Source organism: Chelmon rostratus, chromosome 15 (assembly GCF_017976325.1).
Source record: "Chelmon rostratus isolate fCheRos1 chromosome 15, fCheRos1.pri, whole genome shotgun sequence".
NCBI lineage: Eukaryota > Metazoa > Chordata > Actinopteri > Chaetodontiformes > Chaetodontidae > Chelmon > Chelmon rostratus.
The window spans coordinates 14951334-14972027 of record NC_055672.1 but is presented as its reverse complement, the minus strand read 5'-3'; the positions used below and the strand labels follow the sequence as shown (position 1 = coordinate 14972027).

Here is a 20694-nt window from a genome sequence, read left to right as displayed (position 1 = left end):
AACCACCAACTTAAACTGATGCATTAGTGTTAAAATGCAATATGTAGAATAAATATATTCATCTCATTTCACTGCTGCTTGCATTACAGTTTGCTGTTAATACTTGTGTGCTTTCAGGTTGAAAGCAGGACTTGTTTTTGTATTGTTTTTACTCTTGCATGGCTTCTAATGCAGCTTCTATATGTCTTTATAGGTAAGCCGTTTTACAGATCTCCACTCTGGGCTTTGTTTCTTGTTGTTTTTGTTGTGTCTCATTGTGCTGTGTTTTACATTGTAATGTATTTTTACCTCATTTTTAAAAAGTGTTATATCAAAGAAGCTTTACTACATACTTACTTCTACTTAAGTAAAGAATCTGGTGCTTCTTCCACAACACCGAAGAGTGTTTGCTCACAGGCTGAACATGAAGACGGCACAGTGCCTCAGGAAATCCATTCAAATCGGGCCAACAAATGATAATAACCCATGAACACTGATTAGGTTTTTCAAGACATGCAGATAAGCTTTAACATGTCAGCACACACACACACACACACACACACACACACACAGAGGCTTTCTGCATCTTGGGCTACACAGACAAAAAGTCAAAGCATCTATTCATTCTCTCTCTTTCATCAGGATGCGTTTGGGTGGTACTTCTACCATCCTGTGTGCTCAGTCTTTCTTTTGCAAACATGTGTTCGGTAACGCCATGACGAGCGACACAACCAGAGACACACAGACGAAATACGATGGCTAGACCCGAACATCAGAGATGAAACCAGGACTGCATCATGTAGCCCCCCCCCCCTACACTTCGGTCCGGGATCATTAACAGCATGCTTTCTGTCACCGCTTGGTTGGTTTTGGTAGATTGAAGTCCAGGGATCGGAGCACAAATAACTGGTTGGACTGCCATCAGAGCAGAGGGGGACTGACCCCCAGATGCTCCAGCTTCATGGCGTGCCATTTGATTTTTTTTTATTTTATTGTTTTAAAATATGTTTGAGAAACTGCAGCAATAATGTGCATTATTATGTAATATTGTCCAAAGGAACAAAACAAGTCTAGTGTTTACTATTTTATATATTAGTTGATTTTGTGCTCAAATTACCGCATTTGAACAAAAAAATGTAATTTGGGTGTAGTATTGTTCTAGCTCCGTGGTACTGGTTGGTTTCTGGGTCTGTGGACATGGATGGAGGGATGAGGGTGGGTCAGCTGGGGCCCAACAGAAAATATTTGGCCCGGACCCCTCACACCTTAATCCGGCCATGGATTTAAGACACTAATGCAATCAAAACATGGCGATTAACTGATATATCAAGTAGAATACAGAGGTTTGTTCCGGCGACTGTTTCCTTGAAGTCATAAGAGATCAGCTCACCTGATTCCCAAAAACTCCGATGGAGCAGGCGGTGGAAACCTCATCCGCGCCGAACCATACCGACGCCAGGCGGGAGGGCATCCCCAGGAGGAAGACCTGCGCAAGGGCGCTTAAACCCTGTCCGATTACGGTCACCCAGAACAGGTCGGGTTGGGCACTGGCCACCTTGGTCCACGTCCCGACGAGGTTGAGCGCGTTGGCCAGCAGTGCCGTGACGCGCAGCCCCTTCTTATCCAGAATCCAGGTGACCGGGAAGACGAAGGGGATGTAGGCGAGCATGTAGATCATGGACAGCCAGTCCACAGCGAACGCCTCCACGCTGTAGAACTTCATGATGATGTTGCTGATGATGCCGTACTGGATCCACTGGTACGCGTTGCTCAGGGAGTAGGAGCTGAACAAGAACACGATGGCCCAGCGCCTCCTGTACAGGCGCGTCGCGGCTGCGGAGCCGCCGTCGCCGTTTGGGATCCTGCAGATTTCAATTCGCTCCGCGTCAGGAGCCTCCACACGCGGAGCATCCCTCGCGCCCTGCGCGCGCCTGTCCCGCGAGGCCGGCGTGTTATCTTCCATGCTGCGCTCCAGCTGAAGGGAGCAGAGACGGCAGCACAGGTCACCTGCGCAAAATGTCTTGACAACCAGATAAATAATGATCACTTTGACTTCACGTGCGGGCTCAGGATCACCCAGTTTTTCAGGGATACTGCTCTGCCTGGTTCTCGGGACTGAGATAACTTCACACTCATCAAATGTCAGCTTCTTTCCACACGACTGACCTGCTCTCCAGAAGTTCACTAAAGACCTGAACTGACTGAGAAGTCCCCTTTATTACAGAGTACGAGCTGACCCGACGTTTACTCCACCCAGCTGCTGAGATAAGAAATGACAGTGAAGCGGGACACCTCCCAGTCAGTGACAGCAGAGCCTCATCATAGAGGCTTCTGCTGGCTGTGGTCCCACAGTCAGACCTCACTGTTGCCTGTTTCAGCGTTATCTCCCACTGCAACAGTGCAGATTGTCTGTAAGCCACAACTGGCTTCTATCCAATAATATTCTTATCATTTATTATAAGGTTGCCATGACCTCTCTACTTTTCCTTTCATTTCTCTTGCCCCAGTCATGCCTTGTTAATCTGTGAGTTAAATCCCCGCAGGTTACTACAATGAGACCCTTGTCGTGCGCACTATTAGTTGGTCCATGCTGAGAACTTCTGTTCTTGTGCCTAAGTCGACAAAAATCTGCTGGCACTACACTATTGGCCCCCATTTGATTAAAACTAGAAAAGGAAGGGCGCAGAAAGATTTAGCGCAGAATTAAACGTCAGGCGACAGGAAAGAGGATAACATGAAAATGATGGTTTTACTTTTAAGACACTCACTTGAGCATCTTTTCCGCTGTTGAATTACACACTGCTGAAACAAAGCTTCCCCTCTGCTGCCTTCATCCCAGAAAACATAACATAGAGCTAAACCTTGTGGGGGGAGTGGGATGCTGACGAGGTGAATGTGCTGGAATGTACATCAGTGAAGAATTTTAAAATCGCTTTAAAAGTCAAACCATTAAAATAATGTGAAGTACAGCGCGTTAATCGTGTGTGCTGCTACTGACCGCCAGATGGCGCCGTTTCCCAGGGACCTGCTTGCAATTGTGCGGGACTCAAAGAAATTGCATAAAAAAAGAAACTAAACATTTATTTTTTATGGAAATACAAAATGGGATTTTGTGATAGCTTATATGCTTATATAACATCATATACAAAAGTATAAAAAAACATAATTGGTAGTAACAATATGGAAACAGAAAATAAAGTACAATGTAAACAGTCCATATACATGTGCATATATGACGCCTGCGCCAAAACATAGGATGAAAGAAAAAAAAAGGATAAACCTTTCTGCCACGAAATAAGAACAAAAATGACCAGAAAATCATGAAGGTTATTTAGTTGTTAAAGAAGGCTTCTGACTGTGTATGTGGGTCTAAGTACTTCACCACATATCACCATCAGTATGTTAAAGCATTCCAGTAGTTATTTTTAATATTTTCCTAAATGTATCTATTAAGCCTACCCAATTGCTCCCAATTGCACTCTTCTAGTTGTGGTTCAGTTAAAATACCCAGAATGCATTTCACCAAAGGCAAGGCGATCCAGGTAATGTTGTGCATATGGGCTGAGAAGTATCAACACCTTATTCAAACAAGATGTCAATCTGTAGCCTGATCACATGCGTGACCACGTATGACCCCCCCCCCCCCCCCCCCCCCCCCCAGCTTTTTGATAAAATGTAGCTCAGTTCCAGCTTCGGCTTTTTGAATACAAATAATCGATTTGTACATCACCGAATGAATTATTGAAATTACTGTGATGGCGTTAACCACCAATGTTTTTAAAAGTGGAAATGTATTGGACCGAACCATGTGGGCTAGCGGCTAAAGATAAGAACAGGTATACACTATGTAAAAACCCCAAACTGAATGTATGGAATGTAAGATCATTTACCAATAACTTCATTGTACTGATAGTGGCTGCAACTCTGCCGACCAAACTGACAAATAAATGGCAAAATGAGAGAGAAACAAAGAGAAGCTTGATTTAACTGCCAAAACAGAGTCCAATCTTACTGGATCCACATTTTGTGGTGCGACGCTCTGAGACTTAAGGTCGAAGGACTTGGCGGTTTGTCCTCCTCCAGGACCGAGGCCCAAAGCTAAGTGCTGCTAGTCGGCTGCTTCTCCCTGACTGTGAACTGCAGAGAGGCGTCACACCTTCACTCGGCCTCCAGCTGCTGCAGCAGCGGGTTCACCTCGCTCTCCGGCGTTCTGACGCTGTCCGTCCTGACAATGCACGTGGGCCGATGGCGGTTAAGCATGAGGATCAGCTGTTGCCGTTCCAGCTTCAGCTCCTCAATCTGGGCTTTAAGGTCGGAGTTTAACATCTCTAGTCTCTCTGATTCCTGGGGGAGGGTGGAGGGGAAAGATGGTGATGAGAGGCGGCGGGAGTGTTTTGACCAATAAATGTGTGAGGGTCTGACATGTGGTTACCTCGGCGTGTCTCACCTTTTGTAGATAATCTGTCCTCTCTTTCTTTTTGTTTCGACATCGAGCTGCAGCCACTTTGTTTTTCTCTCGCCTCCGTTTCCTCCTCTCTTCCTCCTCATCTCTCTAAACAACAGTGCGGGCAAAAAGGTTGGAGGTTAAGTTGCTGTACATTTAAAAAATCTTACTTACTTACATTACATTCTCATCTGACTATAACAGCAGCATGCCTCGCCCCGCCTTCTTCACTGTCACCATCAATAAGCAAAACATGATCTTAATGACATGAACATGAAAAGATTTAAGAAAAACAGCTGAGAATAAAGTTGGATTGCATATACGGACGCGATCCACATGATGTACAACTACCAACGTCAGAGAAACGTTGGTGTGTGTTGACCATTAGTATGACACCATTTCATTCCACTCTTTGCTTATTGCTACAGATAGTGAATAAGACGGCACCACTTGTGCATAGTGCTACTGTAGTAAAGAGCTCCATACAAATAATAATAACTTCTCTATATGACGTAATAGCTCAATAGAGCTGAAGATCTAGCTGATCTAATTTTTTTCTTGATGTTCAAGATGGACAGACTCCAGCAGGATCTCTAACAGGAGTATTATTACCTGCGATGCCCACTAGGTGGACCTATTGATTAAGATATGACACAATGCTGTCAGTGTAAAGGTGTTTTCAGTTCAAGCAAACCTGTTTAAGATAATATCAGGCACATTTCACACATAGATAAACTGAAGTCTGGTGATGAATCTGGAATGCTGTGTTTGCAATGTGATTAAATCCCCTGAAACAGCACAGAAGTGTTCAATGCCAAGAAGGGGAAGTCTGAACTCCAAATGAACTGTTGACATTGACATGATCTAATTACTGGTTATCAGCTACTTAGTACTTTCCTGTACCTCTGTTTTGATGACTAGGGGCCTCTTCCCCAGACTGTCCAGGAAGCGCAGAGGTGACAGCATCGTACCGAACTCCTGGAAGTCACCAAATTTGAGCTTGTCAGTCAGCGTGGTGGCTGAGATCCCAGCCAGTGGGCCCAGGCTGGGCAGGGAGCCTGCCGTCACAGAGGGATCTGGGATTTGTCCTGGCATCGTGTCAGACTCGGTCGCGACCACAGCTAGGAGGCAGAGGGAGAAAATGGGAGACACACTCAGACGACAACTAAACCAGATCAGTGGAAAACACACAAAAGTCTGCTTGTTTTAGTACATGCCGAGGCGTTGTTAACGGTAGAAGAAAAGCCATTTTGCATTAACATATTAGAGGGAAATAAATATGTAAGTGCTTTATTTGACCTCCAGTCTGTTACAGGGCTTCAGGAAGGCATTTGCCTGAGGTGCACGGCTCCTTTCTAGCAGTCGGACAAGCCAAACAGTGATGAATTGCTGGTCTGTTACAGCAGCCGGATGCTGAGGCTGCTCTCATTAGGCCATTTTATTATTTTGCTTCTTTTTCTGGAATGAATATACTACCATTTACAAAGATCTTGGCAAGAATTTACTTCATTTAATCCTCAGAGGCCAAAAGAGAGATGGACAGGAGTGTATAAAGCGGACTCAGACAAATTCCCCCTTTAGTTCAAGGAAAGCTGCAGCCGGCATTGCCAAGAAATACCCGTTAACCGTGGTTTCCTCCTTAAGGGACATAATTTCAGGGTAGCAGAATGTGGCTGCCAGAATTCAGCATACTGTGGTGAGGTTTGACCCCAAATTTAACTTGTTTTGCTTTGTTTAGCCAAGTGAAAAATCAAAGATGACATTGTTTACTTACAGTGCTTCGTGCTGAACAGATTTTCACTGTGTTTTGTACTGTCTGGCCCCGGCCAGCGCCTTAATTTGAAAATGCTGAACGCGAACATTTAAATATATCCAAAGACAATGAGAGAGGTGTGTGAGCGAAGCCAGCCAAAGACACAGGAAATCAGCTCAGCGGATTTCCAAGTCACATGAGGCAGCCAAAAACTACTATCAAAGGTCATTTACTCAGAGACCTTTTGGCCACACCGCAGGAATAAACAGGCAATATTTCTCCTGAATATCAACATGGAAGACAGACAGGACAGGCTTGTTATCACCTCTGAAGCCTGAAGAATTAAGAGTTAACGTGTGCCAGTTATGCAGAGAGCATGAACATCCAGGCGACATGGGAAAAGCACGTGTCGGCTGTGTGTTAACTTTCAGTTTTTGCACTTCCCCAAATTCACAGGTCAAAAAGACTAAGTGGAACTCTGCAGACCACGATTTGGCGCATGGTGACCACACGTACAAATCCTCCTTTAAATGGTGAAAAACAAAGGAGGGAGATGGGTAATGCCAGCACTTCACACAAACCGCTGAGCTGCCAAAAACAAGCACCATGGTCCTTAAACATCTTCATAAAAAGGATTTCCAAGCTTACAACACGGACCAATGATTGCTATTTAATTATATTATGGTCCACAGCAAAGGTGTGATTAAAACAGCTATTAAACACCCTGGCAGAATGGTAACTTTATCAGACCCCTGAGGGTCCAAGAAGCCAGTTCACTCCCTCTGATTAGACTGGATTATTATTATTTGCTTTGCACTTTATGCACTTTAGAGCGAGCAAGCCGGGGGTTGGTTTAAGATCATGAATTGCACAGTAGTTTAGGAATGTGAGTGCAGCGACCTTACATCGACTACACTGTGTTGCAGCATGCACACTGGAGCCATTGGTCAACTTGAAAGCGGAAGTTTTTTCTTCAGTGCGGCATTGATCTTACGTAACTTTGTCTTCCCATCAGAGCTGCAGTGATAAAATGTTACAGCTTTTCGTCCTCGGCGGGTCTCGCTTCGGATGGACCGAGTTAAGAATGAACGCGGCGCGTCAACGTGAAGCCGAGATGACACTAAATAAGAACATTTTGTCCTGAATTGTGCACGCCGTGCCCCCATGTAAGAGGAGCATGCAAACAAAAGAAAATTATCTTTCTGCAGCATGCTCCATAAGATGTCAGGTCCACTTTGAACAGCAAGAATAAGGGGGAAAGCCGCCGGAGAACGCAGTGAATAGCGCCGAATAACCGAAAACACCGCAGACCTGCTGGCTGCCTGTTCACGAACTCTGCTCGTCATGACCTATGCGCAGCGCGCCAATGAGCTCTTTAGTATGTAAAAATGATCCGCTCCTCGACTTGTGAAGTTTTGTATACCGACCTGACTTTGATCCCAGGTGCAACAAATGTCCTTTCTTCTGGTCAGCCGAGGGTCGAGAGTAGATTTTAAAAAGTGGAAATCGTTGCATCAGCCCGATTTTAAACGTGATCCCAATCTGGGAGGATTTGGGAATGCGGAACTTAGGCTATGCCAGCCAAACGTAAGCAGGGATGTAAAAAAGTACATAGTGGGGGCAGAAGTGGGGAAGTCGCACCGCTCCTCCCATAAAGAAACACTGTGGCTGCACGCTGCAACGACAGAATGTGGCTCAGATGGAGGCCTGCGCTGGAAATAATACTCATCTCCAGTGAGGGCACCAAAAATGCCAAATGTTATACAAAAGCTCAATCATTTTTATGAGGTTTGAGGGAAAAAAATTCCTCGAAAAAAAAGAAGAAAACTCTGCCCTCCTTTGTAGGATTATAACCTAATAGTTTAAATGTATTGAAATAATGACAACAGTTAACATCCAATGTGACAAATGCAATATTTTCATCTCCATCAACAGATTTCTAAGCAACAGATGCAAACACCGGCACCAAACCCCACTCTGAATGCAGATTTATTGTAATTATTCAGCAGCATAGATAAGCAATCAATGCTCATTTTACTTATTTTGAAATTTAACAAATAAGTCAAAATCTGAAAGGTAAAAAAATAAATGATAAGTTACATCTTGATAAGATATATAGTATATAGCACTGGATGTTTTCATGGAAAACTTTCAATGAGGTCAAACCACAGCTGATGACATTGAGGTATGCAGGTACTTAACATGGTATGTAACATGGTATATGTAAATACAACAACATTTACGGCAATCAATACACTATTAACAACAAAACACAAAACCATACTGTAACAATAAATTCCACATTACATCTTAGATCTAGTAACAGATCAGATACTGTATATATAAGCTTTGAAAATTATTTGGAATTTCTCAGCATGCGTCTTATAATCAAAACTTTACTTCAGTCCCTCAAGTAAAAGCCATGCTTTTAGCTACATCACTCTGTTGGCTATGTATCTGGAGAGAGTTTATATGTATGTTTGCTTAGTCACACACAAGACATTTCATGAATGTACTCCTTGAAGTGTTACAGCATACTGTGGCATATGTTGTTGGTGTCATTTCAAAGTCAGGAACCTGCACGACAGAGAGAAACCAGAGAGATCAGACCGATCACTTCCCTCTGTGCACTATAAGGCTAGGAGAGTCGGAGAGTTGAGGATATCGACCGATTCGGATTTGCCCCCTCCACCTTTATGGCTGTCTAGTCCCTCTGTGAGAGAGTCCAGCTCAGGGCACGCGAATGTGAACACTGACAGGTAGCTGCTGCAGGTGGGGGTGGAGGTCACCACAGGAGTGCTGAGAGGCTCCAGGTCGCTGGAAACAGACTTGTACAGGGTCTCCCAGTCCGAGACCCCGAGAGAACTGCTCAGATCTATGTCTGGCACGGACCGAGCCGTCTCCATGGGGGTTTTCTCCTCCAAACTGGGCAGCATATTTTCCAGAAGCCCCTCCTTAATGTCCAGGGAGGGCTCAAGATCGCAGATGTTGATTTCAGCGCTGGCACACAGCAAGATATTGGAGTTCCCAGAGATGGCTGTGGACGGATCACTGGGGATGTCCATGTCCTGGAGCGAAGGAGCTTCCTGGGTGCCATCCTCTGGAAGTCTGTCCTCGTCTGGACTGGGCGGCAGCTCTGGGGACCCCGTGGGCTCCTGGAAAATAGACTCCAGCTCTTCTGACATCTGGCACACGGGTTTATGTGTGGCGAGGATAAATTCAAGGCGTTCTTTCTCTTTGAGGAGGTTAGCTATTTCCGTCTCCAGGGCTGCTTTTTCCTCCTCCAGCTTGTCTGTCTCCTTCAGATAGATCGACATCCAGAATCATCCACATTGGAAAACACACAGACAGTGGGTGCAAATGACAGCTGAGTAAATGCATCACTGTTTACTTACAGCTTGCAGCGTGTCCGTGAGTTCCCTCCGTCTGTTGCGACACTTTGCTGCAGCCATTTTATTCCTCTCCCTCCTTATCCTCTTTTTCTCTTCCTCCTCTGGAGACAGCTGGGACGTAACAGAAATAATTCAGTTATTGCCTTGAAGAATCCAGCCATTTCATCCTCTAATCCGCTACATCCGTTGCCAATTCACCCTCTGAAGAATGGCAAAAGCATGTTTCGCTGCAATGCGTCTAAAAATAGACCATTGTTGCAGACTTGCTGTGACCTGAATATAAATTGAGTGCCTAAGGAAGGCACACAGCCAGCACACGGCACCAGAGGAGCATGCACAATAGCACTGTTGCACAAAAGGGATTCAGATTGGCATATGTAAATTTACACGATTGACTATTCTGTCCAATAGCAGGTAGACTTCATCTGAGCAAACCTACCTGCTCTGTTTTCCCCTTTCTGGCAGCATTTTTTCCCTTATTCCCGCCCTCTTTGGGTGTTGCCTGGTGAGAGCTTTGTGGCTCATTGGCTTGCTTGCTACCCAGAGACGGGGAGACAGATGTAATAATCGTAGGCTGGACCATCCACTGGAAATCTGGGGTAGAGGAAATTGCAGTGACTGTTGGAACAAATGGAGTGTCTTGAACGCTCATGTCTTGGCAGAGCTCCTGAAAAAAAAGGAAAATAATCGATAATGAGGACTAGAATATTGATTATATTTAACATATCTATTTCCATTATATTAGTGGTTTCAAGTATCTGAGATGACAGTTAATCAATGAAAAATACAAATGATACATTTAGGATCTAAAACAGGGTATCCTGCATGTGGTAGATTTTCTTGAAATATACCCAGCCAGAAATAGCCCTCTCGGATCAATATTTGACTTTATCATTGTTTCTGACGTCAACACTGACGCAGGGATGCTGTGGAGTCTCCTGAATGGATTTATTTTTCTCAATGAACCGCTGCATCGACACGCTCGCGTTTGGTCCCAGGACGTCGGAATCATAACAACCCGAGCAGCGCTGCTATTTCGTCACATTCCCACCTGCGCTGATCTCTGCTCCAATTCCACATCAAATGTGTCGAAAATGACAGTCCAAAAATTAAGCGCACGCAGTTAATTAAAATCTGATCAATCAGCTCCACCTCCCCCTCCCCCCACCGTGAAGATAAAGAAAGCATTAGGGCACTCAGCCTGTGGATCACATTAAAAAAAGGGATGTTTTAATCTGGCTTGTAACCTGAGCGCCTCCCGGGCTGCATGCTGAATATATGATCAACAAAGCCATTCATACCTTTCCACTGCTCTCTGAGGAGGAGGCTGGGGAGCTCGCCTCTTCTGGCGTCTTCTGGCAGAGTGTCCCGACAGGAGACTCTGTCCGGCAGGTGGGAGAGACTGAATCCATGTCGGGCGTCAGGTTGTTGTGATACATCACAAGGTGGGGAAAAACACACACGAGTCCTGATCAATGACAAATATGACTCTGGCCTTCCGCTGGGCAGAGCGGCTCGGGTCTGGTCTCCAGGTATATACCTGGTAACTGGACGACTAGGATGCAAGCCCCTCCTTTTATGCTCTGCTAGAATTTTATGAATGAACCAAGACTGTACCATCCGCCGAGGGGGAGGGGGGGCAGACTGACAGCCACACGGGCCTACATTTCGGTGTATAAAGAGCATTGTTTTGACATTCATCCTCTCCTATATTTCCTACATGAATAATACGTTAAGCTTTTATTTTAGATTTGGCCACATCCTCATCACCGCACGAAAGTCAAACAGCGGCTTCACTCCCATTCACTCAAGTATCGGCTTCATATGAATGCAATGTGGGGTGAGAAACGTGAGCCTATTTATAAATGCACATAATGTAACCATTTCCTGGGCGATGAAAACTTCATGGTGATTCTGGTGCATTCGTTTTAATCAAGGGGAAAAGACAATGAAGCCACTGAGAGTGCCTGCATGGTCGACCAATATCCACGATTTTATTTAATAATGTAAAAGCTCGCTTAATTGCAAGGTCGACGCGAACCATTTAAAAAATGTGTCGACTAGAGCTCACATATTAACTGAACTTGCTCCAAGATTAATTTCCTCTTCCCGTTTCATTTGTGTGAAACATGCTCCGTGTGTTCGAGCTCCGGCAGAGCTCTCGCTCGGCGCAGCACTTCGGGACTGCCTGTTCCACATATAAGAATCGGGGGCTGTTAGCAGACATAATGAAATGATGCTGAATTGTTTACTTGGGGAGGGGGTGGCGAGGAGGAGAGGTTGAGCATGTGGGGGCGGAGAAGTCACGTGACACGGCCCGGAAGTGGAGGGAGGAGAAAGAAGGTGGGCAGGGGGCTGGATTTGAGAGGAGCAGCATCATCCTTCACGCCCATCACAGCGATGGATGGTCGCAGGTCTAGACTTTGAGTTTTCCTGTCGGACCTGGTGCTCGTTATTTCAGCTCTACATGCCGGTCAACCCGAGAAAATGTGCGGGTCACAGGTGAGTACGAAGTCTGTTAACAGTCGAACATTAGAACCAATTTCAAGGTACTTGAACGCACCTGTAACATATGGCACACGGTCTTGGGGCACTATTTATCTTGGCGGAACAAAAAGAGTTCCTTGTATTTTCATGTCAAAAATGCAAGGTTAATAAAAAAAAAGACATTGTCTATTTATTGCAGAATGTAGTGATGCAGTCTTGTAAATACTCCCATTGTGTTTACTTTTATTAAATGGGAGTAACAAGGTAAAATCAAGCTTTTATTTCGCAGAGGGCACTTAAAAGTGCAGAATCATTGAGATGTAAGTGTCTTTTCTTTAAATGAACCAAAGACTTTGGGGGTTACTGTCAAAAATACAATAAAAACTAGTTATGTGGGAATAGAGACTTCATTCTGATAGAAAAGTCTAATATCACACAGTCAGTTAAGAACATTGTGTCTTTAAGATCAGAAAACAAAAGGAATTATGATATTACTTGTCTGGTCTCATATCAAGATATAAATATAATATTAATTGAGCAGCTTCACTCCAAAGGACTCGGGCGCTCCACTTTGGATCCACTGAGCTCAGACAGTGACACACCCTTTTGTTAGCTCTTTCACAGATCATGGATTCTATTTGCTACATGTTGCACACCAAGGAGAACACCACAAAAGGGACAATTTACAGCCAATCTCCAACGGGTGAGTAAAGGTTAGAAAAAAATATACAGCTTAAAATAATATGAAAGAGAATCCAATCTTCAGAAGGCACAGAAATTAATGGTGACCGATCATCTAAGCGATGAAAACTCCTGATTACTTTCTGTAAAATAACCCAATTAGCCATTAATGCTTGTCATTTGGCAGTTGACTTACATGTTAAAACAAATTACTGCCCTGCTATTATCTTAAACAGCTTCCACCAACATACAAGGGCTGCATCATCTCCGTGAGATGCTTGAGTGCACTGGCCATGGGGCAACTTTTCTATTTGACACGATTCTGCAAGGCAAAGAAGTTGATTGTGTGAATATGTTTTGTACAGCACAACCTGAGGGGTGCAGCTTGATCATCAAGCGCCTGCACATTTGGGAACATTGACATAGTCAGTATGTGCCTTTTGCTGATGATGCATCACATTTCATCAATGATTATTTATTTTTGTACTTCCTCTTCTTTTTCTCTCCTCTTATAAAACTAAATCTTACTCACTTCTGATATATGTTTTCCTATGAATTTACAGTTGCTTTAGTATAAAACAAAAGGTTTGGGGGAATTTTGACTATTTGAGCCATTTAATGAGAAAACTCTTTTAAATTACATAAAGTTCTAAAGTACACATTTAAAATAAAATACACACCCACTTATCTATTTCCGTATAGTTCCCATGCTTTATACATTCTTCTCAGCTTTTGGAGGTTGGGTTTCTGTAATTCCTGCAAGAACAAGAATGCTTAGTCACGATCAAATTGCTGTGCTGTATAATATCTTAAATACTACATTTAGGACAAAGTCAGATGTGTAACTCCTATCTGGTACCTTCTGGTCTTTGTCCAAATGAAGGATGTCGACTAAGGGAGCAATGGATGGGCGGCCATGAGCACACTGGAAAGGCAGATGGCAGGAGGACAAGGACGCCACCAAGCTGTAGCATTCATCTCTACTCAAGCTGTCATTGAATTTGATGGCACCTGTTAAATACATACACATATACAAGTGATTTGTATGAAGACTTCAAACCAAAACTGTAATTTATTGAAGCAGCTTTGCAAAATAAATAAATACATAAACTGAAGGGTGAGAGAAGTAATTAAATCTTACCATGGCATGCTAGGGAGGCTAACACCTTCAGCACAGTGAGAGGCAGAGTTCCTCTCACTCTACCGGTTGAGCGAAGTAACTGAGACAAAGCATAAGAAATGATACATTACATGTCCAGGCGTAAACCTGGAGGACATTGTGTATTTGTTGGCGTGTCCGTGTGTGTATCTGTCCAGGCCTAATCTCACATACTACTGGCCTAATATTTTTTGTGTACATTATGGCTGTATGCTCAAGGACCTCTTGTGGTTGCAGTGAGACAATTTTCGAAAAACCTATTTTATTGACTGCTCACTTTATATATCGCCATTAACTGCAGACTCTTCACTCCTTTTTACCGGCCAGTAAGGGCTGCAAGTGATCAACAACTGCTTCAGTTTGGAATCTTGTGTCCGCCAGGGACAACGTAGCAAAAGGCACTTCTGCAATCAGCTAGGCTAAAACCAAGGCTCACCTAGTCTGCTGCAGGCCACATTTTGGCATTAGTCGTGGCAAAAAAACTGACATTTGTATCTGTAAATTAATTCCATACCCAATATGTTATGATCCACTAAAGTTAGACAAAATATGAGATGATTAAATTCCTGTTTTTGTTAACTCCACCGCCATCTGGACTGTAAACCTCACTGAGATCTGCACTCTTCTAGTTGAGTAATAAGAACACAAAGAGGTTTAGGTACACACTTCCAAGCTTACCTCAATCTGCTCACGAAGATACTCCTGATGTGTGATTAAAGAGAAAAGGCAAAATGGTAAAAATAAGGGTTGGAATTATAAAAGTCACTTTGCTAAATGAGTGAACGATAAAATGGATAGGCTTAATACAGAGGTTTCAATAATCTTACGGTACCTCGAGAATAGGCTTGATAACAGATGGTCTCCCTCGCCTGACCTCATTGCTCTCCTTTTCCATAAAGCACAGTGGTACCTTCCCTACAAGAACTTGTGGATCCGCTGCGTGGGAGAACTTCACTTCCAGGCCCAAACTCCGCAAATGTGGCTGACAAGACCTGTGAGACGATGGGGTCCACTGTACATCAGCAATAGAGCAAACACTACTAAACAGTAATGCCAATGTAATGATGTCTACTGTATGAAACAAAAAACAAACGAACTCCACTGTCAAGTTTGTCCGCTGATGTCAGTATTCAGTATAATAAAGAAATAAAATGTAAAGAGTTTAAAGAGCTACAAAAAATGTTCAGTTTGACAAAAATTAAAAATACCCGCACACAGAAATGGTGAAAAATGGTTTAAAGGTTGAGAGTTTAGCTTTAGTTTAGTGAGAGGATAGTTTAGTTTGTAGCTTCTGAGGTGAGTGACTGTGTGTCCGTAACTGGCCTCATATCATCAAGGAATGTAGATCAGAACATCAGAATCACACAGTGATCAAAGCTCCAGGACATCTTAGCTGTAACCATGATCAAGAGGTGAAACAAAGCAGATTGTGGCAATTAACAGAGCCATAACCTCCCTGTCCAAATCAGGCCAAATGGACATGAATCTTTGACAATGCTTAAAGTACAATAAAACAGTGGACAAAGCACAGCCTGTGCATGTAAGTTTAAGATATTTAACTAAAACATTTGACAACAGTGTACAGTCTACACTATTACTACAGAGTACTGATGCTACTGAAAGATGGCATATGAGCCAAAGTGCTACGCAATACCTCTGGGTTAAGACAGAGGTGAAATGAGGCTGCATCACTGCACCGACCCTTTCTGTCATTTTCATTGCCGCCATCCTTCACCTCATTGCCAAAACCTGCTGGCTGGGTGTCTCGGTTGTTGTATAGAGCAGACGTCTGGCTTTTAAGCCTCAACCATTTTAAAGCCAACTGCAGTCCATCAAGTAATGACAATGCCATCAAACAAAAGTAAAAAACACCAGTCTATCCTAAACACCTTCACCAACACATACAGGCCGTGGTTCCTGAATACAGAGGACCCAAGTCCTGTAACAGCCATTGCCCACTTAATTATTCATCAAGCACTTTAAAAAAATAAAAACAAACATGGTTTCCCATAAATTGGCAGCATTCTCTCCTCGAAAATCAGATGCAGACATAGAGATATATCTTCACCCGAGCTGTGCTCGTGGAGGCTAGCACGGTCATTTTTGAAAACCATGGCAATATAGAAAAACATACCTAAGCAGCCTTAGCTCCTCTTCTGTCACACTGATCACAAGAGGTGGCAAAATGGTTGATGAACACAGACGTCTCTCCCCTGGTGCATCTGGGTCATCTTCATAGGAATCTATGACAGGATATATAGTTAAGACTTTAGCATTAGGGTCCCAATAACAGCATTACTCATTTAACATTTAATTCATTTGACACTACTACTACTGTGCATTGTGCGTTTTTATCTTTACTTTTTACCTGCAACTAAATTTTCAAGTCGAACTCTCTCGTGTGCAGCGTGCTGATCCACCAGCACCAGAAGGTTTCCTGGGGATTCAATATAAAATGCATTAGGTGCTGATGAATCAACAAATGACAAAACATTGATGTTCCTGACTATACCTTCAGTTTCTGTGAGTGCTGCAGGCTTTTCATCTCTTGTATTGATGAGACATGCAAGAAACTTCTTATCCACTTGATGAACGACCTATAAAGTAATTACATAGCAATTACTACATGAGATCAATGGAGGCAAAATGGTTGATTCATTATAAACATTTTGTCAGGATATTCAAAGGAAACCAAAAGAGAAATTTGCCTTCATTGAGCGAATCATGGCCTTAGAAAAACGGTATGGAAACAGGATGTTGTGGACCTTGACAGCCAGTCCGTCAGCTTGCCCACTTGATATGTCCACACCAACCTGTCGGCACAGTGGAGTTCATAATACACCACTAAAACAGAATAAAATTTCAACACTAAACTTTGCAATGGATAAAATGAGAAAAAACAAAAGTGCTGTTTACCATAGGAGGTCGGACAAACACAGGGTTATTCCATTTTGAATACAGTGAAGTAAGGGAGTTGGAGCTCTCAACACTGTCGTCTGTAAGACAGACAAAATCATACATCGACGCTAACAAGCATCATTTTGTATATAGTGTGTGTGTGTGTGTGTGTGTGTGTGTGTGTGTGTGTGTGTGTGTGTGTTTTAGGCACCCTACAGTCTGATCTGTCTGGGAAGTACCTCTATAATCTAGCACTGAACTAATCACTCTTTCTGTCCTGGATTTAGGAAGGAAGGGCAACACTTGATCCACCTGAAAGGGGTAACATCTGTATTCCATCCCTACAGTTTAAGAAACAGGAACGACAGTGACAGTGAAGGTATTCTTGGTTACTATCATGTAGACATAACCTGATAAGCACAGAAAAACTACGAACTCACCCATTTCAGAGAAGACGCTGACCGCCATATTGGTGATATCAGATGTACAGCACACTTGTGTTTCTTCAGTAGGCGGGTCCTCGTATCGGCTGAGCCCAGTCACTTTGTTGACGTAAACTGTCCGGCCCACAGATGTATCGTAGAGGTGAAGCCAGTCACCTGATGCTGAACCATCTTGCCTCTCAGTCAGCTGAGGGCTTGTACTGCAACCCGGGACTGGCTCAGGATTCAGTGCACTCTCACAGTGATTGTCATTATTGCTCTCTTGGATGCCATTATTACCTCCACTGAGATAAGTATTGTCCTGTGAGGTAGTCCTGGACAGATGTGGAAATACTTCTGAATCGCCCGTCCTGTGGTTTTTCAAATGGCAGAGTTTAGTTGCCAAAGACTTTTTGCCTCTATTCGGTGCTGGGACTGGTTTTAAGTTGGTGAAAACTGAGAGGGTCGGTGGGCTTCGGAGGCCGGCCTGTGTCTCTTCTCTTTCTGTAACATCACCATCTTGCTGATCTTTCTCGCAAACCAACAAATTCTGGGAATTCAAAGCAAATCTTTGCGTCTGAGGGAGTCTAGTATTATCCTCTTGATGTTTCTCTTCAGAGGGTAATTTCAGTTCATCAGATTTACCATATACTCTTCTAAACTTCTCAAGAGATCCCAACTCCTTACATAAAGACAATTTTTGACAAGTTACAATCTTGGGAATCTTTGGGGGAATAATAGGAGCAAAGTCTGTGCATAGTTTTTGACGGCCTGCGTCTAGTGAGATTTTGCGTTTTGATGCAAAGGATCTGTCTTCGCATGTCTGTGCTAAAATTTGCACCTGATTTACTGACTTGTTGATTTGGGACAAGTCCTGAGTCTTCAGACTTTCATGAATATATGGATCAGACAGACTGATCTTTCTGTTGCTCTGTAAAATCTGTCCATGCCCTCCTGGGGCCTGGCAGTCCAGTAATATTTGCTCAGTACTGTCTAATTCAGGCTGAATAAGTTGGGTGATGCTGTCTAGTGAAGTCACATTGCTGGTTGAGGAAGTATTGTTTAGTCTTATCTCAATTTCTTTTGAAAATTCCACTTTTTCACTTTCTAGTTGTCGAACTGAATTTGACATACATAAAATCTGAGAGCTTTCCCCAGCTTCACTAAATGTTGGCCCCTCTTCTTCAGTAATTTCATTATCAGATGCAGGTTCTAGTCTTGGCGGATCACCCAGTGGCTCATCTCTACGATCTTTGTTATCACTTCCTTCACCTTTTATCTTCTCCAACTCATTTGCAGTTATCTTTTCCTGTCCCAGTTGTTCAGTCCCTTCTTTGCACTCCATCAGACCAGACTCCTGGCAAACACTGTTTTCACTTAAACAGTAATCTTTGCGTTTACGATGAACAGAATTAGATGCCAGTTTCATTCCAATACAGCAATCTAGCGTGGGAGCAGCGGTAGCTGAAGGGCCACCACTGCCACTGTTGTGCCCCTCTTGGTCTGTATTGTGAATGCCAAACAGTTTGGGAGATACATAGTCCAAGTCATCTTGAGAAAGTGCAGCCACCAAGTTCTCCCTGCTGAGGAAAGCTTTCACTGCCTCTTCCATACAGAGCAAAATACCATCCCAATCTTTGAACTCTATCAGAGTTTTGGAAGGCTCTAGACATATGTCATACTCCAAGTAAGAGCATTTGATATTGATGACATATACTCCATGCAGCTCTTGGCTTCGTTTGTGCTTTGGAGTCCTGATGGTAGATTGCAACTCCGGACTGTCATTTTTCTGATTTGAACTGCTCAGTCTGCGTAGGAGAAAGTTCAGCAGCTTGTGTATCTGTGTTTTCAGTAGCAATCTGTTATTTACATACAGGAACTGTAAGCTGCTGTTGTAGTGGCCCTCTCTGCCAATATAACCGATCACTTCAAACTGTCCGTGCGTGTAGCTGATTTCTCCAAGTTTCTGTGCTCGCCCGAGGCTGTGTATCTGAACAAACCTGTGGTAGGTGTCTCTGGCTTTAGGAAGCTGCACAATCATGGCTCCAGTGCAGTCATTCTTCAGGGTAAAAGATACACAGGGATGCATCAGAGAAATAGCCTCTACTCTGTGTCTGATCCTCTCACCCTCCAGTACAGCATCCATCCTTTTTCTCCGGACTGGCATGTTGTGGAAGAAGTTACAAATGACAACAGTTGTCCCTGCAGAGGGTCGTGCAGTCTCTGCCTCAAATACACCCATGCCTTTGCCACCCTTGTAGATTTTGACATGAGTTTTCACTGACGATCTGGTCCGGGATGAGATTTCAACAAGTGTGGCGAGAGAAACTACACTTGCCAGGGCTTCCCCTCTGAAACCATACCAACTGAGGTTGTCCAGATCTTCAACAGAGTTGCATTTGCTTGTATAGTATCGGTTTCCCACGCACTCCATATCGTCAGCGCTCATCCCAACACCGTTGTCGATCACCTGAACTTTGAACGCCTCCATGTCCATCCTGACTCCCACACAGGTCGCCTCGGCATCGATACTGTTCAGGATAAGCTCCTCTACGCACTGCTGAAGTGACGGTATAGCAATACCGGAGCGGAGTTTCCCCTGAACCTCTTTAGGCAAACACTTAATCATGGTGTTCATTAAATTCAACTGTCTTGGAAAATACTGTTCAGTCCTTCACCTGTCCTGAAAGACAACAAAGTAGCTAGAGGGTAAACTGTCTTAAAATTAACCGTTGCTAGCTATCGTCTTCTAACATTAGCTCAACGCTAGCTGTGTTAACTCCATGAGTTCCAACGAAATCGTTTTGACCGCGCCACATTGAAAAAGAGCTCGTTAAATTACATTTCTAATATGAACCGTCAAAAGACATGTTAAAATCAAACCTGGCTGCTGTTTACAGTCAACGTGGAACAAGAGACGTCGGTGGCAGCTAACAGCCAAAGCTAACAGTGCCATCTCCTGGACTGAATGACCTACAGTATAACCGTTGTCTTTTTCCTTTGGCCGTCACCAAATTGCAACCAGTTAACTGTGCATACCGCCACCTACTGTACGGAGTGTGCTACGTCACGTGTTCAGACACGCAGTTATGTATTGTACTAACGGTATAAACGTTGCATTACCGTTGTTTCCACAAATTAATTCAATACGAGTAAACTCTCACCTAATGCTATTCCATAGAGCCAGCAAAAATGTAGTTTTCTTCATTCATGATCCATCTATTGGCCCATAATTTTACTTTATGTTCTGCTGTCTTTCCCACATGTAACAAGTCAATATCCATCCATTTTCATCACACTTTTCTTAATTCAATTTAATTAAAAAGTGTACATATTGTAATTGTGTACGCCAGTCTTGGTCTTGTGAGTATCACCTCTTTTCTTTTCCTTCCTTCCTCTCAGTAAGTCTAGTTTCTACAGTCTTTGACATCATCAGTGACATTTTCACCACTTTTTGTCTGATTAATCAATTTAACACT

General features: G+C 43.5%; 3 protein-coding genes across 5 annotated transcripts; all 3 read right to left on the bottom strand.

Moving 5' to 3' along the window:
* Positions 1–3641: 3641 nt before the first annotated feature.
* jdp2a (Jun dimerization protein 2a) lies at positions 3642–7757 on the bottom strand. The gene is made up of 4 exons (XM_041953974.1): positions 7604–7757; positions 5327–5544; positions 4427–4531; positions 3642–4323 (listed from the first exon to the last, which is right to left on the bottom strand). Exons 1-4 carry the CDS (start codon positions 7689–7691, stop codon positions 4138–4140), a joined length of 597 nt encoding a protein of 198 aa, XP_041809908.1. The 5' UTR covers positions 7692–7757; the 3' UTR covers positions 3642–4137.
* A 398-nt stretch (positions 7758–8155) lies between these two features.
* fosaa (v-fos FBJ murine osteosarcoma viral oncogene homolog Aa) lies at positions 8156–13443 on the bottom strand. 2 transcript variants are annotated; one of them, XM_041953133.1, is made up of 5 exons: positions 13417–13443; positions 10870–10970; positions 10008–10235; positions 9572–9679; positions 8156–9475 (listed from the first exon to the last, which is right to left on the bottom strand). In XM_041953133.1, the coding sequence occupies exons 3-5, from the start codon at positions 10218–10220 to the stop codon at positions 8807–8809; spliced, it is 990 nt and encodes a 329-aa protein (XP_041809067.1). In that variant the 5' UTR covers positions 10221–10235; positions 10870–10970; positions 13417–13443; the 3' UTR covers positions 8156–8806. The 2 variants fall into 2 exon arrangements, with proteins under 2 accessions (XP_041809067.1, XP_041809065.1); XM_041953131.1 differs by lacking the exon at positions 13417–13443 and having other exon boundaries at positions 10870–13204.
* Positions 13333–20090, bottom strand: mlh3 (mutL homolog 3 (E. coli)). Of its 2 annotated transcripts, XM_041953128.1 has the most exons (12): positions 17234–20090; positions 17033–17134; positions 16812–16891; positions 16604–16708; positions 16408–16492; positions 16264–16332; positions 16030–16138; positions 14728–14887; positions 14574–14597; positions 13878–13956; positions 13596–13747; positions 13333–13492 (listed from the first exon to the last, which is right to left on the bottom strand). In XM_041953128.1, exons 1-12 carry the CDS (start codon positions 19851–19853, stop codon positions 13421–13423), a joined length of 3657 nt encoding a protein of 1218 aa, XP_041809062.1. In that variant the 5' UTR covers positions 19854–20090; the 3' UTR covers positions 13333–13420. The 2 variants fall into 2 exon arrangements, with proteins under 2 accessions (XP_041809062.1, XP_041809063.1); XM_041953129.1 differs by lacking the exon at positions 17033–17134.
* Positions 20091–20694: the final 604 nt, after the last annotated feature.